Below are 24,732 nucleotides of genomic sequence, written 5' to 3'. Positions count from 1 at the left end.
AGCCCTGAGCCCCACCTTACATGGGGCATTCGGGAAAGCTCTCTCTGGTGCCCAGCAGAGACCTAGTAAGAAGGAGCTGGCGGGGAGTTCAGACAGCAGGAGACCCAAGGCCCGAGGATACAGGGGCTGACCTCCATCAAGGAGGCCCTCCTGACTGAAGCAAAAAGGCCGTCCTGACTGAAGGCAGGGAGTGAGAGAGAGAGGAGGGAGGGACAGGCCGCACCTCACTCTGCCTTTTCACCCCTACAGAGCTGGGGTTCCTTTCCAGGCTGCACCCCAACTTCTCCCTGTGGGACAACCACCGTTTTTCTGTTTGTCTTTCGCCAGCACCACGTGCGGCCGTGCCCAGCCTGTGGCCTCATTGCCCGCTCTGATGTGCACCACCCGCCCGTGCTGCCGCCCCCTCTGGCCCTGCCCCTGCGCCTGGGCGGCTGGTGGGTCAGCTCGGGATGTGAGGTGCGCCCAGCGGTCCTGTTCCTCACCCGGCTCTTCACTTTCCACGGGCACAGCCGCTCCTGGGAAGGGTATTACCATCACTTCTCAGACCCAGCCTGCCAGCAGCCCACCTTCACCGTGTATGCCGCCGGCCGATACACCAGGGGCACGCCGTCCACCAGGGTCCGCGGCGGCACCGAGCTGGTGTTCGAGGTTACACGGGCCCATGTAACCCCCATGGACCAGGTCACCACGGCCATGCTTAACTTCTCTGAGCCACGCAGCTGTGGGGGTGCGGGGGCCTGGTCCGTGGGCACTGAGCGGGATGTCACAGCCACCAATGGCTGCCTGCCGCTGGGCATCCGGCTCCCACACGTGGAGTACGAGCTTTTCAAGATGGAGCAAGACCCCCTCGGGCAAAGCCTGCTCTTCATCGGACAAAGGCCCACTGATGGGTCAAGTCCTGATACCCCAGAGAAACGCCCCACCTCCTACCAAGCACCCCTGGTGCTCTGTCGGGGAGAAGCCCCCGACTTCTCCAGGCCCCCGCAGCACCGACCATTGCTGCAGAAGCACCCCAGCACAGGGGGTCTTCGCGTAGCCCCCCTCCCACTTCTGCCCCTAGTTCTAGGGCTGGCTTTCCTCTACTGGCTATGACATTGGACTTGACATCAGGATGGTGGCTCTGGACACCCATTCAACTCTTCAGACTCCCTCCTGGAAACTGTAGGGAAGGAACCATTCTCCTCTGCTCTGTCATGGATGGATGCACAGCCCCACTGCTTCCAAACTCTGCCTGCATTCCATGTGGCTCAGGGCATGAGCTTAACACCTGCAAAGCCTATACCACATCCCACAGCCCACGTCCCAGTCACGCACTTGGACGCGGCAGTGATGTTCATTGCTATGTGAGTTTCTAAAGATCACTCCCAATTTTTCTACTTTCCTTATCCTTGGCAGCCCGCCAACAGGTGCAGTCAGGTGGCCACATGGAACCCCCCCCATCCCACGCTGCTCCCCGTTCTTCCCATCCTGACCCTTGGGATTCCAAGATGGGAGCAAGAGGAGACCCTGAGGTTCTGCCTAGGGACAAGGCCTACTGCTCTGCCATGTCTGTAGGTTGTTGTTTAAAGATTATTAATTCGAATTTAGCAATACGATCTCTAAGTGGTGCCATGAATTAAAGATGCCACTTCGGGCTTTCAGTGCTTCTCAGCTTTCTGGCGAAGGGCTTGTGTCTTCAGAGGCAGCTCAGCTTTCCTGAATCCTGACTGCTGGCATTCGTCTGCATCTGCCTGTGCTTCTGTGAGTCAGACCTCAAGCTGCCAATACTGCGTGTGGATAAATCCAGTTTTCCCGGGCCAGCATACAAATGAAGAGGACTCCATCTGAGCTGAGAAGTGTGGCCTCCCCAGAGCAGGCTGCAGCCTCCAAGCCTCCCTAGCCCAAGCGAATGCCAGTGTGCACCAGGCTGGCTGCTGGGGGCAGGTCTTTGGAGGGGAGCAGCGTTTCCAGCCTTCTGAAAGTAGTTAATAGTAATGACCGCCATAACACTAACATGCTCTGCAATTCGCCCTGCCCAGCCATGCTCGGTTGCCAAGATTTCCTGTGCTCCCTGACAAACAAAATCTCCGAATGTGTATCTTTGGGTCCACCCTAGGGAGAAGTCGGGGTCGCCAGGCTCCATGGCGACATCTGGACAGCTCCACCTTGCCCAGCCTCCTTGCCATGATCCTAATATATTGGTGTCCTCTGCTCAGAGAGGACTGTCATCATGGTGGGAACAGGCTGTGCCTCTCCAGGGACTCTACCCGAATTCCCAGGGCCTCATCTGTACACTGAAATTAACTGGCCTCCTGGTGGGCCCGAGAGTTTTCAGGACTGGGGGCTGATGACTCACCCCCTCCTTCCTCCTCCTGATCTCTATCTCTAGCTCTTATCACAGATTTTGAACAATTGTCTGTGAGGTTAATGATGCTTTCAGAGGGAAGCCCTCGTCCTGCTTGAGATTGTGTGGGGTCCAATCAGCCTGCTGAAATTGCTCCCACTTATTACCCATTCTTCTTCTTTAAAAAAAAAAAAAAGCCCATCAAGTTAGCATTCTCTGTAGGTCTCAGACAGCTACCAGTGTTCCTGGCATATTTACCAAAGTACAAGAAATAATTACATTATTTACAGTTTCAGACTACATCGGGGTTGGGGGGTGGGGACGGCGGTGGGTGTCGATGATGTGTCCACGGCTGAGCAGGTCTTGTATCCGAGACTTGAAGCAATCATGCCACCATTTATCATCAAATTTAAACCTTTTAATAAAATTAAACAGCCTGAAAAATGCTCTTGCTGGTTATTAAAGTCAACCAAGGGAATTATGGTTCTAAAGAAAGGAAGCGGAATGTCCTCCAGAGAATGTGTGAAAGAGAATAAAACCAGTGGAGGTAAACCCCAGCTCTCTCAGTTCTGCTCTCATGTCACTGCCTGCCCTGCTGAAAACCCCCCAGGGGCTTCCACTGCACTCAGAATAAAAGCCTGACTTCTGGCTCACTGTTGCCTGCAAGGCTCAGCCACGGCTCCCCATGCCCTGGCCACACTGGCCTTCTTTCTGTTTCTTGGATCACAGGAGCTGTTGCTGCCTTGGGGCCTTTGCACAAGCCCTGACTTCTGCCTAGCGTCTCTTCCCAAGACCTTCAGAAGCTTAGCACTTTGTTTTCAATCAAGTCTCGGACCAGATGTCACCTCCTGAAGGTGTCACCATGCGCATCCCAAAGAGCAGCCCCACTTCTTCCCCGGTCCTTCTGTCAATCCATTGCATCACAGGTGCATGTTCTTTATCATGAAAACTGATCACTGTCAGAAATGACCTTATTTGCCTAGAATGTAAGCTCCAACGAAAACAACTCGGCTCTGACTCACTGCCTGCAATCTTTCCAGAAGGGTCCAGCGTGCCTGGTGCATGGTAGAAAGACCTTCAATGAATATGGCAGACTCAGCAAATGTTGGTCATCGCTGTGAAGCCTCACACTGAGACCTGTGAATGGGCCACCTCCATCTACCAGATTCAGTGACCCTCGGGAGGCCCAGCTGAGTCAGTGAGAGGGCTGTGAGTCTCTGCGTCTTGCACGCGAGGACACTGAGGCACAGAGAGGAGAAGTGGCTGGGCTCCAGAGTCTGAGATCCAGGACTCTGTCTCACAGCCCGCGGGCTTGGGGTGTCCTCCTGACTCTTGGAGGGAATGGGATTCCTTGATTTTATTTGGGGAAGGCAATTTAGTGTTGCTTCGTGGGACGTGGCGTGAGCCATCCCTAATGAAAAGGAGTGTGTTGAGCAGGACAGCAGCTTCCTGGATCCCCTCAGTTGGACTTAGTTGCTCTCTGCTCGCTGGGGCTTGTTAGTTTGGGGGCAGGTGATGCTGCTTGGAGCTACGAAGGCTGAAGAAGGGGCAACCATCCCTTTTCTCCCAGGCAGAGGGTCAGGGCTTCCAAGACTCTGGGCTGATAAAGGAAGGGGTCGTTTCAGAGGCTGAGGGGCTGAGACTCCCTGGCGACAGGGCCAGAGGCCCATGGGCACCAAGCCTTCCTTCCAGCCCTTTGCTCCTGCCCCTTAAGTCTCTGCCCTTCACATAAAACGTGAGAGCGCTCTCATCCACAGAGGGGGAGGAAAGCCCAGAGTCCTATTTCCAAATAAAATTAATGTTCTCCATTGCATGTTCAGTCACGCTGAAAGGTGAGGGGTGGGTGGGAAGCCCATGCAGTTGATAATTTCATTGTGCAACTCCCAGGAGAGCAAATGAGCTTTTTTCCCTTAATAAAAAGTTGAAATTGTATACAGCTCTCAGAGGTCCATTAACTAACAGATGCTGGTTATCATAAGAAGCTCTTTGCCTTTCACTAAGCCCATGTTTTTAATCTCCCAGCGGTGCTACCGGGCTGAGCAGCAGCGTGTGGCTTGGTGACGCAGGCCTACCAGCACGTGGCCCTGGTCTGTGCATCCTCTCCTGGGGCACAGGTGACTCAGGCATGAGGGGCTAGAGCTTTCTGACGCAGAATGGAGCACTGCATCAGGGCCTGGTCGGGGCTGATTCATACCCATTAGCATTGCAGACTGGAGCCAAGCAGGGAAGAGCTGTTCCCACTTCAAGAGGGGACTTGAACAGTAACGTGCAGCCTCCAGTCTGCTCCTGATGGTTCTGAGAGACTGAAAGCCTGCTCCTTCTCACACACACAACCCCCCTTAAATGGATGTCAGCATGAACACAAATGACCTGTCGACATTCCCCAAAACCACCCTTCCAAGCTTCCAGGCAGCTTGGAACCTCCACCTTCCATTTCGGCCACAGTGGCCTCCTTGCTCTCCTGCAGTCCCATGGAACCTGGTGCCTCTCAAGGTCTTGGCTCCAGCTGTCCCTCGCCTGGAAGGCTCTGCCCACGTCACCCCTGACTACCCTAAAGGTAGCATCCACCACAGCACAGTCACTTCATCACAGCATTTGTCAGTAGCCAAAATCTGAAAAAATTCCTGGTTGTTGGTTTTCACCTATTGTTAGCCCCTCTCCTCTAGCATGAGCTCTGTGCCAGCAGGGTCCTTGTCTGTCTCGTTCTCCGTGGATCCCCAGTGTTAGAATGGTGCCGGGCACATAGTAGGAGGTAAATAAATACCAGTTAAAAGAATACATGTTCCAAGACCTGGTTGGAGACTCTGAATTCAAGCAGCAGGATGACACCCACACACTATACTGGCTTGGAATTTTGATGTTGCTGACTTTTTTTCTAATCAGGTGGGCAGAGCAGAACCAAGGCCTGTGAACTTGAGGACATCTGTTTTCTACTAGCCAGGATATTTCTAGAATAGCATTAAAGACCACTGCTATCCCCGAATAGGAGGCCACAGGGCCTGGTGAGAGGTGCCTTGAGACTCCATCTCAAGCTTCTCATCTCCCAAAGGCCAGGGAGACTGGGAGAGCCTCAGCCTCACACAGGTACCCAAGACTTCCCTTTCTTAGTTTTGGAGCCTCTATCTCCCCCACCCCCCACCCTGCCAGCTTCAGTTTCTTTATCAATAAAATGAGCTGAAACCTGATAGTTCCTGAAGCCAACCAGCCCCAACACCAGTTACAGGAAGACCCAAAATAGTAAGTGATTCAAATGGAATCAATAACGTATTTTGAGAGAAATGGCAAAAAAAAAAAAAAAAAGAAAAAGAAAAGAAAAAAAGAAAAAGCTGGGCGCGGTGGCTCATTCCTGTAATCTCATAACTTTGGGAGGCAGAGGCGGGCAGATCACGAGGTCAGGAGATCGAGACTATCCTGGCTAACACGGTGAAACCCCGTCTCTACTAAAAATACAAAAAATTAGCCAGGCGTGGTGGCACGCGCCTGTAGTCCCAGTTATTCGGGAGGCTGAGGCAGGAGAAACACTTGAACCGGGAGGCGGAGCTTGCAGTGAGCCGAGATTACACCACTGCACTCCGGCCTGGGTGACAGCAAGACTCTGTCTCAAAACAAAACAAAACAAACTCTTAGTGAGGATAGGTCTTTGTCCTGTGATATAGTATGTATTTCCTAGGGGTTATTAATAACCTACTGCTCTCACTCCTGCATTTGACACTGTTTTTAATCCCTCAGGAGAAAAAAAATTACCAAAACTTAGGTGGTCACTCCTTCTGGTGAAATCAACTGCCTGTTTAGTAAAAAGACTCAGACATTTGCTGAGCACCCATCATGTGCCAGGTGCTATGCTGGGTGTCTTAGAAGGAAGGCCTTCCAGACTTCCAGCGAAGGTGGGGCAGGCAGACACCTACCTTTAGCTCCACTTCCTTCTGAAGTCCCAACAAATTATGGGAAAGAATTAAAGGGCACAAGATCACATGAATAAACAGAAAAGTAAGAAAGAACATAGCCAACAGGAGATGTCAGCACGATTCTGGGATCTGGCAAGCTGATGGGTAATTTATCACTGGCGGGAGATTACAGAAGGTGAAAAGCAGCTTGGTCGAGGGGCGCAGCTCAGAAGCAAGTCCACTTGTGCCATGAATCCCCCCTAAGGCTAAGGAAATGGTGGCCCTAGGCATGGCAGAAACCAACAGCACAGTAAGGCTAAAAACAGGAGGAATCTTTGAAATGTTTTACAAGTCTGTAAAAGGAATTCTATTCCTAGATCCCATCCCTAACTACTGTAAGAAACCAAAAGTTTAACCCGAAAATCTTTGGACTTAGCAACAGCCCAGGGTAGAGTATCATGCTAAAAATTTAGATACAGGTTAAGTATCCCCAGTATGAAAATTCAAGATCCAAAATGCTCCAAAATCCACAACTTTTTATGAGTGGTGACACAATACTCAAAGGAAATGCTCATTGAAGCATTTTGAATTTTGGATTTTCAAATTAGGAATGTTTAACTGGGAAGTATAATGTAAATATCTGAAAATCCAAAAAAAAATCTGAATTACAAAACACTTCTGGTCTCCAGTGGAACAACATGCAAAAAATACAGAACAACAACAAAAAAGAACAAAGCAATAAAGGGCTATAATATCCTCAGTGAAAAAAAAACATACATACATCTTGCAGCAGGTTGCTGTAACAAAGAATAACTGGAAAAGAAAGATGTCTTGAAAATTATAAATATGTTAGCAGAAAAAAATAAAAAGGCTGGAAATTAAAGTTGAAGAATGTTCCCAGAAATAAAAGAAGAATCAGGAATTAGAATGGTGCTTGATTTCTTTTTTTTTTTTTTTATTATACTTTAAGTTCTAGGGTACATGTGGATAACGTGTAGGTTTGTTACATATGTATACTTGTGCCATGTTGGCGTGCTGCACCCATCAACTCGTCATTTACATCAGGTATAACTCCCAATGCAATCCCTTCCCCCTCCCCCCTCCCCATGATAGGCCCTGGTGTATGATGTTCCCTTCCCGAGTCCAAGTGATCTCATTGTTCAGTTCCCACCTATGAGTGAGAACATGCGGTGTTTGGTTTTCTGTTCTTGTGATAGTTTGCTGAGAATGATGGTTTCCAGCTGCATCCATGTCCCTACAAAGAACACAAACTCATCCTTTTTTATGGCTGCATAGTATTCCATGGTGTATATGTGCCACATTTTCTTAATCCAGTCTGTCACTGATGGACATCTGGGTTGATTCCAAGTCTTTGCTATTGTGAATAGTGCCGCAATAAACATACGTGTGCATGTGTCTTTATAGCAGCATGATTTATAATCCTTTGGGTATATACCCAGTAATGGGATGGCTGGGTCATATGGTACTTCTAGTTCTAGATCCTTGAGGAATCGCCATACTGTTTTCCATAATGGTTGAACTAGTTTACAATCCCACCAACAGTGTAAAAGTGTTCCCGTTTCTCCACATCCTCCCCAGCACCTGTTGTTTCCTGACTTTTTAATGATTGCCATTCTAACTGGTGTGAGATGGTATCTCATTGTGGTTTTGATTTGCATTTCTCTGATGGCCAGGCGCTTGATTTCTTAAAGGCAACACTAGAGGCTGGAAATCGGTGGTACAATGCTTCCAAAATCCTCAGAATGATTTAAACCTTGTGTTTTATACCCTGTACAACTATCAATCAAGTGGGAGAGCAGAATGGGACATTTTCAGACATGTAAAGTTCTCAACAAAATTATGTCCCACATACTCCTTGCTCAGAGACCTGCTAAAGGATGTGCTCCCCCAAAATGAGGTAGTAAAACAAAAGAGAGGAAGTTAGAAATCCAGAAAAGAAGGGATCCAATCCAGAAGAGTGCAAAAGGAGTTCTGAAGATGAGAGTGAGTGAAGGCCCTGGAATGAGAGCTGTGCAGTAGGCTTAGATAGCAGTCAGTCCAGAGAGGAGCAGGAAAACAGAGAGCTCCAGGAGTGATCTAAGAAAACCAGAAAAATCAGATTGCCTGAGGTGTTGTGATTGTGCTGAGGAGATTTACACTTCTATCAGGGTCTGGGCTAAATAGGTGACAGATATATTGGAAGCTAAGCAAACAAAACACTAAGATTTAGTAACTCCGGCAAAACAAAGGATTACACATAAAAGGGAAATAGAAGCATAGCACATCCAAGGTACAGCTGTAAACAATATCTCAGTAGTCTTAATCATGCAAAAGTATACTGATGTAGCCAAAAATTATAACATGACTGAGAGGGAGAGAGAAGGAAATCTATGCTTGGGATGTGGTTGGGAGAAAGATTATTAGAGCTAAATCCCTCTCTTCCTTAGGAGGAAATCAACAGATAATATATAGAAGTGAAAAATCAAGAAAAAGTAATATAACCACATTATTAGGAAATGTAGATGTTAATATCAGAAGAAACAGTTCAATGTGCTCAACTGGCTACCTATGGGAAGAGGCAGCCCCGGGCGATATGGGCCTGCTGCTTTTCACTATGAGCCTGTTATAGCTGTTTGGCTTTTTATATTATGCACACAAAATACTTTGGTATAAAAAAAAAAATGAGACCACCACAAAACCAAACCCAACAACAACAAAAACCTTGAACTTCCCCTCCAATTGCTTTCAATCCAGTAAAGGGCAGACTCTGTTAAGAGAGGTTTCGAATGCTCTGGGAGGCGAGAGTGGTGGAGCACAGAGGGCTGAGCGGGGCAGCCAGGCCCACTCATGAGAGAACAGAGCATTCGGGAGTCTGAGCTTCTGGGAAACAGGAGGAAAAGTGGGACCATGACAGGATCCTAGCCGTGGCCTGCCAGCCCTTCCTCACATATCAGCTGGAATATTCTAGGGTGGTTTTCTCATTACTAATGGAGAATATTTTCTTTAGTGTGGAGGCACTTTCAGGGCCAACAACGTGACTGCATGGTGGGGTTAAAATATAACAGCGGGTCTTGGCTTGACTTCAAAAGCTTCCTGTCTTCCCTACACATTTCTTTAACATTTTTTGAAGTGGCATAAAGGTAACATTTTTTCAGAAAGTCCGTAACACTAATTTTGTGTTTCTCCAAATTTGTACTATTTTCTTCTTTGAAGTGATTTTAGCAGTCAAACATTGCTAAGAAAACAGAGGCCAAAGTTCTACCTGGAAAAAAAGAAAACCCTAGACTCTTAAGTGCAATTTCTGAGAGTATTTTCAGTTTCTAACGGGGCATGTCACTCCCATTACTCCTTGGCAAATTATCAGGTAGCAAGTTTTGTCTTCTAATGCACTAACCAGAGATAATGGCAAATCAGTGTGGTCACTTCTTCAAAATAGCTCCTCGTGTTGCTGTTTAGAAAACTCCTTCACAGCTTGGGTTTTAACGCTTCGGTTTTTGGGGTTATTTTGTTTTGTTTTGTTTTTTGAGATGGAGTCTCGCTCTGTCGCCCAGGCTGGAGTGCAGTGGTTGGATCTCAGCTCACTGCAAGCTCCACCTCCTGGGTTTATGCCATTCTCCAGCCTCAGTCTCCCGAGTAGCTGGGACTACAGACCCGCCACCTCGCCCGTGTTAGCCAGGATGGTCTCGACCTCCTGAGCGCGTGATCCGCCTGTCTTGGCCTCCCAAAGTGCTGGGATTACAGGCTTGAGCCACCGCGTCCGGCCAACGCTTTGGGTTTTAACTCTTTAACGACCACCACCATTTATCAGTCTCTCTTACAGAAGCTCTCTTTGGTCTGGGATGCTAACATTTGCCTCCCCTACACCCTCTGTGAAGGCCATGGTTAAAAGGACCCCAGGGATGCAAGAATGACATGAATGCAGCCAGATGAGAGCAAGTGAGGTGGCTAGTACAGGTCAAGAATCAGAGCTCTAGCAGTTGCCATGAAGGGTTATTTCCCCCTGCCCAATCCACTTCGATACACTTTGCTGCAAGTTCTTTTTCTGTTAGTAAAACAAGGTAGATTCCAATTTCCACATTCATGACTGTGCCCTTAGCCTCTTCATTTCTGCTGCTCTGCCGTCAGCCCTTTGTGAGATAAGCCTTTATTCCCTTTGACCTTACTTCACTCTGGGTCCTCATGTGTGTTTTCAAATGGCCTTTACGTACATAAACAACTGCTCAACCCAAGAACCACAAACTCAAGGTAAGATACCACGTGCATGTTACAGGTGAGCAAAGATCAAAAAGTTAAGATGGCACAAGGTGCTGGCAGAGTAAAGCAGCAGACCCTGCGAGGACTATGAACTGGTATGTCCTCTTTGGATGCAATGTGGAAGGCATCTAACACGATTTAAAATGCAGGCTTCCTTTGACCCAACCATTGCTCCTCTAGGAATTGATTCTGTGATATTCTTGCTCATTTATAGGAGTATTTGTTGTAGCGTTGTCTTTAGCACCAAGACTAGAAACTGCTTAAATGCAGCTCAATAGAGGGCCGATTAAGTAAATTAAGGGCACATCCATACAGAGGAAAATTATAGAGCCATAAAGAATGATGTGGGCTAGCATGAAATGATCTCCAAGATAAACTTCAAAGTCAAAAAAGGAACATGCACAACAGAGCAGTTAGTGTGTGCTGTTGCCTGTGTATTAGAAAACACACAGTTGGTCAGGTGCAGTGGCTCACGCCTGTAATCCCAGCACTCTAGGAGGCTGAGACAGGAGGATGGCTTGAGCCCAGGAGTTTGAGACGAGCTTGGGCAACACAGAGAGACCTCATATCTACAAAAAATAAAAAAGAGAGCCAGGCATGCTTGTGCGTGCCTATGGTCCCAGATACTCAGGAGGCTGGGGTGGGAGGACTGCTTGAGGCTGGGAGGTGGAGGCTACAGTGAGCTGTGGGGGTCACACCACTGCACTCCAGCCTGAGTGACAGAGTGAGACCCTGTCTCAAAACAAAAAGAAAACACAAGGCTGGATATACACAGACATATATGTGCACAGATCTCTGGAAAGAGTCAATACATGGAAAGTTCAGGATATCTCTGGAGAAAGGTTGGGGAATGGAGGAAACCTGACTTTGTATACTGTGTACCCTTTGGTCTGATATGAAGTCTTACCATTTTCCTACCTTACTCTTCCAAAAGAAGTTAAAATGGTTTTCATTAATGTTTTAACAAGGTAACACTGTAAGATGGGAGAACCATCAACCACTACTTAAAAGACAGAATCCACCCACCTTTCAAAGCTGGAAGCAATTTACACAGATGGGTACTTTTGTAAATCAATGATGACACACACTTCCCACAACAGGAAAACACTGGCGTGCAAGCTGGTCCCTGTGCTTAAGCTCTCTGGGCAAAAGTTTCCTAATCAGTAAAAAGAGGACGTTGACCTAAGCGATCTCTTAGATCTGTTTTCTGGTGCAAGGTATCTCTGATTTTAATTTAAACCAATTTCATGTTCCTACGAAGCAGTGAGAGTCAAGCAACGGGCTCTAGTCCACACTCCAAAGCCTATCTCAATGGAATGAAGCCATCCATTCAAAATAATTTTACACTGAAGCATCCTTTAAATATATTCAGAGCACAGAATTTATTGAACATAATATGGAGACAGCTAGTACAAAAGTTTATGCCTTGGCAGGGCAGGTTTCATCAGGCTGATATGGAACATGGGAGAACATGCTGTTAATGGCTCTTTTGGTCTGGACCCTGCAGAAATACATCTCCTTCTCTCTGGGAAACATCATGTCAGCTGCCAAGCCATGGGTTTATTACATATCAGATAACCAAAATGTGCAACGGTGAAGAGTCCTTTCCCGCACCAGCTTTTTAAATGACTTCCATGTCAAAACAGCAAATACAATGAAAACTACAGAAAGGAAAAATTATGAAAACTAAAGCATTCTAAGACATCTCTTAAGATACTCAGTTCCTAAAATGTTAACATACATCGAAGACAATAAACACATTAGAAACTGCAGGAATCTTTTTTCAACATAGGGAGAAAGACGTAGAATAGGGAGAGAACAGCATGGGTTACTGAAACCATTTATTCAAAAAGGAGAGGAAAGGTGAAGGGAACACTGAAATAGATCACTTTTAGTTTCTTATAGGAAGTTCCAAATGGCAGCAGTTTATAAATAGTCTTTAAAAAGGAAACGACAGCAACAGAAATGAGAACCAAATATATTTTGCATTTTTCTCTCAGTGTATAAGCTTGAATCACCTTACTTAGGCTACATACGAATGAAAAATATAAAAAGTCACTCCCACTGACTAATTTCTCAGCACCTCATATAGTAGCAGCCAGACAGACGGTACTTATGAAACGTTTGCTAACGAGTGAATGATGAAAAGCAAAAAGTAGTTCTTGTACACATGGTCTCAGTATCACAGACAATAAATTCTGACCTTTGAATTCACATAAAAGATGCAATGGAAAAGCACTTTAACATGGATGCTGCACGAGAGGATTAACAGCTGAATTCAGTCTATTTCGTAAAAACAAAAGAAAGATGGGAATGCAGGCAGCCAGTTCGGAGAAACAGCCAGGACTTTTTTGTCTGACATGGAAAAACCAGCAAGTCAATGTGTGAAACGTGCACACTAATTTCTCATCTTCTTAAACCCTAAAAAGCCCCGCAATCTTGTTAGCACTAAGCCTGGATGAAATTGTGTTAAGATATCTGATTAGTCTCCCTTAGTTGGCATTTTCCAAAGGAAAAAAAAAAGGGAACCTGTTTTATTTCAGTCAGACATGGCTTTGGGTATCACTGAAACGAAGCTCTGACAGAAGCTCCACCTGCAGAAGCCCAGGCGGGCTCCCGCGGCTCATCAGAATGCCAGCAGGAAAGCAGGCCAGCAAGTGAGCATCCGTCCTGCACCCACATCCATTAGCCAAGTGATTACCTCTCCATCAGCCCTGGGGTGTAATAAAGCAGTTGTAATCGGGCATTGTTACAGGATCAATGTTTCCTGGTTTAAAAATAAACATCAGCATTTATCTAGCAGCAGAAAGCGATTCTCCCATAGTACTGTTTTATTCAACTGACATCTTTTAATCAAAGCAATCCATATCGTGGCAACATTCCAAGGTATCATAATTGCAAATATTTATGGCAAGTTAGATAATAGCTACATTTTTATTGCTATACTTTTCTTCCTTCTTTTTTTTTTTGAGACGGAGTCTTGCTCTGTCGCCCAGGCTGGAGTGCAGTGGCACGATCTCGGCTCACTGCAAGCTCCACCACCCGGGTTCATGCCATTCTCCTGCCTCAGCCTCCCGAGTAGCTGGGACTACAGGCACCCGCCACCACGCCCGGCTAATTGTTTTGAATTTTATTTTTTAGTAGAGACGGGGTTTCACCATGTTAGCCAGGATGGTCACGATCTCCTGACCTCATGATCCGCCCACCTCAGCCTCCCAAAGTGCTGGGATTATAGGCGTGAGCCACCGCGCCCGGCCTACACTTTTCTTCTTTTTCTACAGATTTAACGCAGACATTTTCTAACAAATTAATTCCATTAAGAAAAAGAAATCTCAATTATATTCATGAAGACAACCTCTCATCCACCTCCACCGGTTTCCCTTTTAACTATTACCCATAACTGTTTATGTGAGTTCGTGTCTTTTAAATTTTTCAAAATACCTCTCTGTAACTTAAATAAAATGAAGCCCCCTATTGTTAAGTGCCATAGATACAGCTAAAAACATGGCATGGAGGAAGGTCAGGGCCCCTCGGCACAGGAGTGGGCGAGCTCATGCACCCCAGCTAATGTTCTTGGTGGCTGAGCCTCGTGTGCTAACGCTGTGGCTAATGGGATTCAGAGGCTGGAGGAAGAGGTCTGTGAAGCTGGCGGCAGACCCATTCTCACAGCCCCCCAAGCTTGCCTCTTGGCTGATGCTCCTTATCAGGGGCTTCTGTTACTTGCTCCCTTAGCTGATTTCCTGGAGAAACGCAGTGCTAATTCAGGGAGAGGCCTGAGACATCGGCAGCTCAGCTGTTTTCAAACCTCGGCAGGGCACTTCTGTAATACCAATTTTAATGAACTGCCCTCATTCACATTTAATTTACAAGTCATGTAAAGCCTCCATATAAAGCGTTCCCATCATCTCCTTGCCGAGACAGACTGGTAATATTCTTTCTAAAGCCCCCAAAGTCATTCCCCAGGAGCATCGGGCAGAGATCTTCAGGCAATGAGAAAATGGAATATGCACTTTTTTCACTGTCTGGAGTGTGCTCAGTTTGCAACAGAAAAAGAAAAAGCATGTGAACTACAGTCTTAATTCTACTTACTTTAGTGTGAAAATAACAGGTATGGAGGCAGACACATAAAAGATGTACAGACGGGCAAAGTAGCTGAAGGAGGAAGGCTTCATCCACTCAGTTCCCTGAAGCAGATTTTCAGAGCTGAAATGGTATCTTAGCAATGCAGGCCTTACAGAGACTGATTTAGTTCTAAAAAGTTGCCCAATTTAACCTCCTGGAGCCTTTATTTCTTCATATGCAAACAGAGCCACCTACCCCCCAGTACAGTTGCAAGGATTAAGTTCAATGTGCGAATATACTGGAAATGTTCTATACAGGTAAGGAATGGCATTGAAACAACAGTAACTTGCTTGAAAAGGTTCCTATCAGAGCAGATCTGTCTGAGGAAAAGGGGGGACAGGGAAGGCGTTCTCCAAATCCAATTAGGTCACAGAAACTCAATTCGCGTAGGGCATGCGTGATCTCAGAGCTACTCTTGGTGTTCCAGAAGAGTGGTCGTTGGCCTTATGGGATTTGTGTGTCATGAACTAGCGTCATCCATCTATACTTTGCAGGGTCCTTTCTAAATACAATTCCATTCCAGCCTATCTTTGAGAACACTCCTTCTCAACAGCAAACATGGCCCCAAGCTTAATTAAGAGAGGTCTCAGAGTGGTAACTTTTCATAGTTTAGTTTGGTTCTTTTCTCCTTCAGGCCAGACAGCCCGGGGCAGGGGAAGCCACGAGAGGCCCTTCAATGAAGTGTCATGTCCAGCAGGGGGAAGCACTGGCCTCTACAGCGAGAAGGTCTCAGGGGTTAAATGTTATTCAGGTGTTCAGAGTGACACTGGGAAGCCCAAGACCCCTCTCTCTTGATATACATATTTCTCAAACTACAATGAGAAATGGGCCATTCCTTTAGAGAAGGAGCTGAAAATGACAAATGACATGGTATTTTGGCATGGATTCTGAGTTTGCAAATACAAAACTTTGTGTAGGCAAAAAATATAGGCACGGTTTGAAAACTGTCAAGCCACTGACACATGGCACATATACTACACATGCACACATGCATGCACACACAGAGCCTGGTTTCAAATTAATCTGAAAGGCTCTTTAGCTCTGAGTTCTCACTACATTCAGTTCTATCTGACTCAACACAGCCTGCAAGCCGAGCACTGATATCTTTCGATAGCAATTCTGTTCCTAGGATTTGTTTGAAAGCGTTTAGGTTTTCACGGATCATTGGAGGTTCTTCATTTTTCCCCCTTCTGTGTTAAGGAGGTATAAGCCGTCTCTCTAGCCATAAACTGGCCACTGGTAAAAATCAATTTTGATTTTATCAGTATATATTACTGCTGGTGCCAGCAGTTTAGAAGACTAGAGAGGGAAAACATGCAAACTAGGAGGAGAAAAAAGGTAAAGCCAGTTCCTCACACCTACAAATAAAATAGCCTGCTGTCTTTAAGAGGTCTTTTGTATCGTGCCAAGGAAGCTTAAATTATCCATTTAAAACGTCAATCAATAAAAACTTTCAGGAGTCTGTCGCCGCTTCCATCTCTTCTGCATTTGTGAGCACTATGACTGGCATTTCCGAAGCCAAGGCTGCCCTCTCTGAGGTGCCGTGGAGCCAGTAACACAGGAGCAGATTGGAGGGCAGTCTGGCAGCAGCTCCCCCATGCACACTGCCCGGCAGCACCCTCCTCAGCCTCGCTCTTTCCATGCCAGTTTCATCCCGATTATCCGACTCTTAACCTCTTGGGGCAGGGCAGGCCGTTGTGACAGGCCCCATATTCACCTCCTCTTTGCCTTACTCTTGTTTTCATTATGTAATTCTAGGAAAGACACCCTAAATGTGCATGCATGTCCAAGTTCTCCAGGAGCCATGCCTGCTCCACGTTCTTTCTTTTCCCGGCACATTTTTGGCTGCCAGGATGACTGATAAAATAACCAACCTTCCCATCACTCACCTGCTTCTCTTCCTGAGGATTTTCCTTCTGCCACTCAGCCAAAAACCCCACAAACGTGTTCACCAAGTGCTAACCTCTAGAAGGGAGACAGACTTCAGAGGCTGATTTTTAGCTGCAACCAAAATGTCCACATCCTCCGAGAAGCTGAACACCTTCTCCTAGATGTACACAAAACTCTAAATCACATTCAAAGGTCTAAAACAGAGTAGTTTCTCAATATTCTTTTTAAGAACTGCCACAGACTCACAGGCCAAATCCCATGACCTGGCTGTTTTTGTGAATAAAGTTTTATCAAAACACACGGCCATATCCTTTAAAAACAAATAGAGCCCTGCTCTAGTGTAATGGGACTGTACTGTACCCCTACGTATGTTGGGGACCATCTAAGCACTCTCCATGAGGGCAAGGACATGAGGGCCTGGAAGCTACAGAAGGACTTAACTGGCTGCAGCACCTACAATTAGCAAATTTTAGTCTCCTCACGGAAAATCAGGCGGCAGAAGGCATGTGCCTTACAGTTCGGTCTTTTCACTTCCTTTTATAAGCACTGGGGGCCACATGGGAAAAAACCTGGAGACAAATTCATATTGGGGTGACCTCCCTGTCTGCACACTCAACGCAATCCATGGGTGCCTGGGTAACAACTAAGTCTGCTCACCATTTCTGTGAGTACCTGGGATTCAAAGTCAACTTTTTTCATGAAGACAGGAAGTTCCTTACTCACCAACCACAGACTTCCACTCCTCCTGTTTCAAGGCACCTGACCCAGCTTAACACAGCCAGGCTTAGGAGCAATGTGGCTTGATGTATGTGACTTCTAAGGACTGCCTTCCTTCTGATGAACTTGTCCTCTCAAACCTGTGCACAGTGGGACTGTGCCCAGAACGCCTGTTACTAGTCTCAATGGCATGGTTCCCTGACCTAGAAGCGAGGCTGCTTTTTACTGAAGGCCAAAGCAATGGAAGGCCAAGGGTGACCAGGTGCTCAGCTTTTTCAGCAGTTTTATTTTTCATACTGTCAGCTGAAGACAACCAAAAAAAAAAATATATATATATATATATACACACACACACACGTACATTTAAATCATGAAACACATATTTCCCAGTGATAGAGCTCATTTTAAAGTCAACCTTCCAATGGCAAAATAATAAAAATGATAAAATAATTCCCCCCATAAAGCAAATGTGACAAAATGACAAAAGAATTCTTAATTTTGGGGCTTTATTATAATTTTTCTTTTCAAGATGCTACATAGTCAAACAGAACTGGATTGGTCTTTTATGGCATAAAATTAATTCACAGTCAAACTCTCAACTAGTACTAGAAGGATTAGCTGAAGAGTCTCTCTCTCCCACTGCTCCCCACCCCCAACTGCTGGTGCCCTCGATTCTAACCTTCTGCACCCCGATCCATTCGTCCTGACTCCAAGCTAGGTCCCCAAGGAGAGGTTAGGCTCAGACTTGGGCCTGGGTGCTAAAAGTATGAGTAATGGTTGAGAGGTGGTATAAGAACAATCTAGAATACTGACTACTCTTCATTAAAAAAGGTAACCTAGAGTTGACTGTCACTACAGAGAATTTCCCTCCCTATGACAGTTGTTATTTACTGACCCAGAAAAACACTTCCTGACAGCTCTTCTCCAACATTCCAATAAACCCCACCTCCACATGACCAGACTCTCCAGAGACAGAGGAGCCCACAGACCTCCAGCAGCAATACCAGTTCACCCACCAGAGTTTGGCAGCACACAGCATTAACTGTACTCTTGTGACAATAAGAAAACATGAGATGAAATACATTAAATAAGTTAAATATGCATTAAACATCTCTGAATAACAGTTCAACTTCACTACATGAACCAATAAAAATTTAGCTTGGTCCCTTTAAGAGAACAAAGCACTGCCATTTATTTCCAAAGCGCTGGGTCAATCAGTCAACACACGCCTCTCACTTATGACGAGTACGTCTGATGCTGCCACAGTGCAATTCCTTTGGGCTTCTGACTCTGTTCATCAGTCCCAAGGAGCTGATGGCTTGGACAGAACTGAAGACATGGAAAGCAGCCTGGGCCGGGAGTGGGCCACGTGGGGACTACTGTGTGGAGATGACCTCACTCCCCACCACGCTGGGCTCCAGCTCCCCACGGGCCAGCACCAACAGGCGAGGAAGAGTGTCATTTTAAGAGAGGTAATCCAGCATCATGTACCAAGGCCTACCAATGTTTAAAATGACATTTACAATATGCCATTGTGACATTACTCATGGTTTCCCTTGTCATTAATAAAGATCATTCTTCCCCCCACAATCAGTTACTATACATTTTTAACTTTCTAAAAGATTGTTACATTATATTTGTGTGTGTGTATCTGTGTATGTGTGTGCAGGGAGGGGTAATTTAAAGGCAAGACCTGTGAGATGTCATCATACATTAATTTCTTTTTACACATGGTTATGATAAATTTAAATCCCATGATATGGTGGATCCATCAATCCAATTTACCATCCTGTGCATGCTACCTCTACAAGGCAATCTTCCCAATAATTACACCAACAATAAAGAACAAAACCACCAGAGCCAAGAGCCGGGTGCTAAGGCCTTCTTCCTTCCCAGTTGGGGCTAGCGCTGAAATGGGGCTGTTGCTCTGCACTGTCTTCCTCATCCGCAGTCCATCTTCTTCCTATGGGAGCAAATGCACATTTCAAAGACAAGCCAAGGCACCAGAAAGGGGAGTCAACCGTACAGCTTAACAGGATGGGCTGTTCATGCCCAGTGTTGGCCGACATGATATGGTCCAACCTCATTTTGCAAATGGAGAAACTGCAGGCTACAGAGGGGAAAGGGCTAGCCTGAAGCCACAGAGAAAACAGTCCCCTCTTTTCTTTCATACATTCCACTTGATGCTGCTAGTTATAACAGAAATCTAAACAGGGTGCTCCTTGGTTTCCCATGATTTACAGAAAAAAGTTCTTAAAAGGGTCAACTGGGCCCTTTGCACCCTCAGCCCCACCCACCTTTACGGCCATGTCTTTCAGATGCTTCTCTTCAACCCCAACCTCTCTGTCCTTCCTGCCTCTAATGAATAGCCTTCCTTGATCAAATCATCAATTTTTTAAATGAGAGGCATTTCCCAAGACATAAATATACAAATCATAAGAAACTACAAAGTCAACTGGACACGGTGGCTCATGCCTGTAATCCCCACACTTTGGGAGGCTGAGGCGGGTGGATCACCTGAGCTCAGGAGTTCGAGACCACCTTCGTCAACATGATGAAACCTCATCTCTACTAAAAATACAAAAGTTAGCCTGAGGTGACAGAGTGAGACTCCATATCAAAAAAAAAAAAAAAAAAAAAAATCTAAAAGTGGGACATCTGGAAGCTTTCAAATGCAGAGCTCTGTACATAGCTGGTACCTGATGAACTACATCCAGACTGCTGGATCAAATGATATTTGGAATATTAAAATGTGACTGGCCTTGGTACAGTCATCTCAAATATTTTCTACTTAATGCATAGATTTCTCATTGACGAAGCAACATTCTTTTTCACACATATAAAGATGTCTGACCGTATCCCCCACCCTCCCCTTGTCCCCAAACTACATGGATATGTAAGAAATGAAAATTTTTTTCTTCCTTCACCTCCACTGCCACAACTGCCTTGCACTTTCCTAAGAATCTGCAAGTTACCATGTAGATCTATGATGCCATTTCCATGCTCTCAAAGCCAAGCCCACATCCCTGAAGAGGGACATGCATCAAGCCATTCTATTCTGGCCCAGACTCATCTTTGCTGAAAGATCTCTTGATAATTACCTCATCTACTCATCCCCAAACCCCACACACCAGCTGTACTTTCTTTTCTTCGCTTCCTTCCATTCTCTCCCATCCACCCGAGTACCTAGTAGGTCCTGGAGACCACAGGCAGATGAATCCCACGGAGCTGACTCTTCCTGCAATTTGTTGCTATCTCTGTGGGACATTTATCACACTGGCTTATAATAATTTCTGTGTATGTCTCTCCCTGCTATCCCATTAACAGAGAGCTCCTCAAGGGCAGGGACTGTTTGTGTTTGAATCCACAGTGCCAGGCACATATTAGACCCTCATTTGTTGGCCAGATGACAGAATAAACCAACACAAAACAAGAAGGCAGCGTCTGGCAGAATAAAGAATGTTCTAATGTCGAGATTAGTCTGATCATATTTTAAGGATATTCTGCTCATGGGGCATGGCAATATCACTGCACAGTGATAAACAAGGTGGTGTCCAACTGACTTAAAAAAAACAGCTAACTACACCATTTATTTTATTGGGTTATATAGAAGCTATTTCTACCTATTTACCACTTTAAACAGCACAGAACTCTGTTTCAGAAGAGAAATACACTCGAGGAGAAGCTTCAGGCATAGCTTAGATTGTTAGCCAAAACGTAGTGTCGGCTTCACAATTTACTTACACGTTAAAGAAGTTACTGACTGAGGCAAATCAAGATCACTGCAAAGGAAGAAGATGATGCCATTTCCCAAATGTTGTCAGTTCTCCTATATCTACCTCACTGTCAAGAGTAAAAGAGAAGAAAACTCATACTTTTAAAGCTGGAAGGGGCCTTAGAGGTGTTTAGCAAACAGAGGCCTAAAAGATGCTGTGACCAGCACAGATTCAGAGCTGTTTCATATTGGATGGGAGCAACTTCCACACCACCACAAGCCTCCAAGCCAAAAGAAGCACTCTCTGACTCCCCCCTTCACCACTCAGTACAATACAACCTTCCATTGCCAATGCCAACTGCCTCGTCCACGAGCTAGAGGCTCAGGTTTTCTTTCCATAATCTCCACCTCCTAACCACTGTGAGGCACCCCACCTCCAAGCTCATCACCACATCAACAGTTTGAGGAGCCAAAACTGCCCAGACCTATTTAGAGTCTTCTAAAATCAGAACTATACCTGCATTAAATCAGAGTATTGGTCAGTACTTACCCTCTGAAAAAAAGATTCTCACCCAAGTGAATGGGGATGGCGTGGGGTTTAAAAACGCATATTCAAAATAAAAACTGCTATTCTGGTCTCAACATTTATTTTCAATTTACACTAATGGAAAGTGTGAATTTTGGGGGGTTTTGTTTGTTTGTTTTGTTTTTGAGATGGAGTCTAGATCTGTCACCCAGGCTGGAGTGCAGTGGCGCAATCTCAGCTCACTGTAACTTGCGCCTCCTGGGTTCAAGTGATTCTCCTGCCTCACAGCCTCCTGAGTGGCTGGGATTACAGGCGCCCACCACCACACCCAACTAATTTTTTTTTTAATTTTTTATTAGACACGGGGTTTCACTGTGTTGGCCCGGCTGGTCTCCAACGCTTGACCTTGTGATCGGCCTGCCTTGGCCTCCCAAAGTGCTGGGATTACAGGCGTGAGCCACCGTGCCCGGCCGAGGTTTTTCTTTTTTTTCCAAGGGGACAACAGCTTAAACAGTAGAGAAACTTCTGATCAAGGGACAGTGGTTCTTAATTTACACAGATCCAAGGACCCTTTTGAGAATCTGATGAAAGCCATGGAAATTTCTCCCTGGGGAGAAAAAAACAGCCAAATACCAAAAGCAAAAGAAATCTATACATTCACTGGCTCATCAACTTCCCCACCCAAGAAGCTAGTGAAAATGCCCTTGTTCTCTGTAGATTACCAGAAAATAAACTATTACCTTGAACTGCTTGTTCTCCTCCCGTAGCCTCTGAACTTCACCTTGCAGCCTCTTACATTCTTCCATAACCTTCTTAACTTCAGTGTCATCCAAAGAAGAACTCAGAGACTTAGACACTATTGGTGTTTCTGTCTTTGATGCAGTTGTGGATATAATTTTATTTATTTCTACATCATGCTGTTCAAAAACAAATGAAAGCCTAAGTGTCACGAACCATGTAATAAAGGACTTTTTTATGCAAAGTAAAGTAGTTCTCAGCAAACACCAAACGTGGTAGCGTTTCATCCACACTGTAAAATGTCACATTTATTTTTGAAATGGATCATTTTATTTGGTATCTTAATAATCTAAAGCAACTGGGCCCTAGAAATTATGGATAAGGGTAAATAATGAAGTTTAGCTGAGACTAATACTTCAGAGAAAGAGAAAAAGGGCTGTGTATATTGCACTATCAAATTCCTGCCATGCAAAAATTAGCATACTGTAATTGTGCAAGCTCAGGAATTATTAGCCACAAATTACTGTCACCACAAAGATGTGAACATCCCTAGGATTGTCTTGGTGGAGTAGGAAGCTTGGGAGAGTAGTAGACAGAGGGCGAATTATTTTACCAACTTAGCATTTGGAAGCTGGGATGAAAGTGTAACAAGCTCAGGGTCTGCAATGTTTCAATCTTCGGAAGTTATAAACTCCCCTCATTTCCCCTGCCAAGATTGAGCTATGATCCCCTCTTGAGATTTACTGGGGATGACAGCCAGTCAGTGGAGGGAGGGCATGGAAACACGCAGCTTGTCAGGGAAAAGTAACTGACGATCATTGACCTGGGTAGCAAACTGAAAACCAGGAATCTAGCTCTCCCCATCATTTTCCAGATGAGAAGAGTAGGCCCTGTGAAGCAAGGTCCCAGGCTACCAAGTCAACCTATCACAGAGCTGAGGCCAGAATACAGGTTTCACAACTTGCAAACTGACCTTCCTGTGACAGGACGTACACTGGGAAGAGGGAAAAAAAGACCACTATCTACTTAAAGAAACATGGTAAAAATAGTGGTAAATGATTCAGCAGAAATAAAATATCAGGTAGTTTTGACACAAATCAACAGCATTCCCGCAGACCAGCATAGATACTGTTAACAGAACATTTCAGGGCACTTCTATTTCCCAACTCGAGGTATCAACAGCTAAGATAGTTTCATATGCTGCATATTTTCACAGTTTTGGTGTTTTTATAACAATTAAAATGTTTTCGACTAGGTTGAAGGGAAGTCCAAATTAGCATTTCAGATACAGTCCCCTTTCTTCAACTGGTCACAAGTGAGGACCATCAAGGGTGAAAGCGGACAGGCTAGAGGATGGGGCTCCTTCCTTCTCCCCGCAGGCAACACCGGAATGAGATCACTCTCAGGGGGGGGTTGATACTGCCCTCCAGGACACATGTGGCAATATCTGGAGACATATTTAGTTGTCACAACTGGGGAGTACTACCAGTATCAAGAGGGCAGAAGCCAGGGATGCTGCTATCAATAGAAGACCCTACAGTACACAGGGCAACCTCCACCACCAAGAACTATCCATCCCAAATATCAACAATGCTGAAGTTGAGAAATCCTCATCTAAAAGCAGCCTTTGACTGAGGAGATAGATAGGGTAAAAGGGGTAGGGAGGCTGACAGGGCACTTTGTAAAACAAGAGAACCTGAAAGCTTCCCACCCGTCCATCAAGCACCATGATAAAGGGCAAATTATTCCCTGTTTTACACTCACCCACTGTTTAACAGCAACCTATACCTTCGCCAGGTCATAGAAGCTCTTAGGATTTATGACATCTCAACGGCCATCGGGCTGCACTTTTCAAGGGGAAACACTGTTTTAATCAGTTGTCTTTCCCTGAGTTTTTCAAAGGCTGATTTCATAAAGGCCCACTTACTTGCTGACCTCAGCTTATTTTTTTCTTCAGACATCAGATAAAGGAAAATAATTTGCCAACTTAAATCTTGGTTTTGCAGGAAATGGTATGCAAATAAGTATCAGCTTACAACATTCAATTATTGTTAACTATAAACATACTTACTGGTTTATCATTCTCTGCTGGCAATTCAAACACACATCTAAGTTTTGAATCCATAAGGTCTTCCGGTTTTGCCTCCTTCCACTAAAACAATTTAAATTTAATAATCAAGATATTATTTACCTGGTGGAAGAATAACTTTCTTCCTATAACTGATAATTTCAGAAAAATACTCTTAATGAGAAAGCCTAGAACTATATCAAATAAAGAACTGAAGTCTGCTGAGATTCCAGTATTTGTAACATGACAAGATTAAATACACTCACTTTCTCGAAATATTTATTACACTTCACAAACCCTGAAAGTCTTGCTGCCTGACTCTTTAAAGTCAACCAATGCTCCCCATGTTGCTACTCTACAGGAGAGGCCTACCACTGAACAAAAAGGAGTCCTCTAAATAATGTCTGGATGACCAGGTAACCTTGGCTCTCCTTATGAAAATAAAACTTGTTTTAGCCTGGGCGTGGTGGCTTATGCCTGTAATCCCAGCACTTT

At 45.3% G+C, this 24,732-nt stretch overlaps 2 protein-coding genes across 7 annotated transcripts in view; one reads left to right on the top strand and one right to left on the bottom strand.

Moving 5' to 3' along the window:
- Positions 1–2,767, top strand: part of APCDD1L (APC down-regulated 1 like) — a 52,359-nt gene extending 49,592 nt beyond the window's left edge. The window contains exon 4 of the mRNA XM_045363191.3: positions 328–2,767. Coding sequence (XP_045219126.1) covers positions 328–1,092 — 765 coding nt within the window. The 3' untranslated portion in view covers positions 1,093–2,767. The remainder of the gene's footprint in view (positions 1–327) is intronic.
- Positions 2,768–17,679: 14,912 nt separating this feature from the next.
- The window catches only part of VAPB (VAMP associated protein B and C), a 55,862-nt gene continuing 48,809 nt past the window's right edge, over positions 17,680–24,732 (bottom strand). For 3 of the 6 annotated variants that reach the window (XM_045363190.3, XM_074005607.1, XM_015457684.4), the window contains 3 exons: positions 24,241–24,321; positions 22,172–22,348; positions 17,680–19,153 (listed from right to left, as the gene is read on the bottom strand). In XM_045363190.3, the coding sequence (XP_045219125.1) occupies positions 18,995–19,153; positions 22,172–22,348; positions 24,241–24,321 (417 nt within the window). In that variant the 3' untranslated portion in view covers positions 17,680–18,994. The remainder of the gene's footprint in view (positions 19,154–22,171; positions 22,349–24,240; positions 24,322–24,732) is intronic. The other 3 variants (XM_065523344.2, XM_074005606.1, XM_005569439.5) reach the window with 2 other exon arrangements.

The sequence above is a fragment of the Macaca fascicularis genome, chromosome 10 (genome assembly GCF_037993035.2).
Source record: "Macaca fascicularis isolate 582-1 chromosome 10, T2T-MFA8v1.1".
Lineage (NCBI taxonomy): Eukaryota > Metazoa > Chordata > Mammalia > Primates > Cercopithecidae > Macaca > Macaca fascicularis.
Note: the sequence above shows the minus strand (reverse complement) of the source record. Positions and strands in the feature narration are given on the sequence as shown.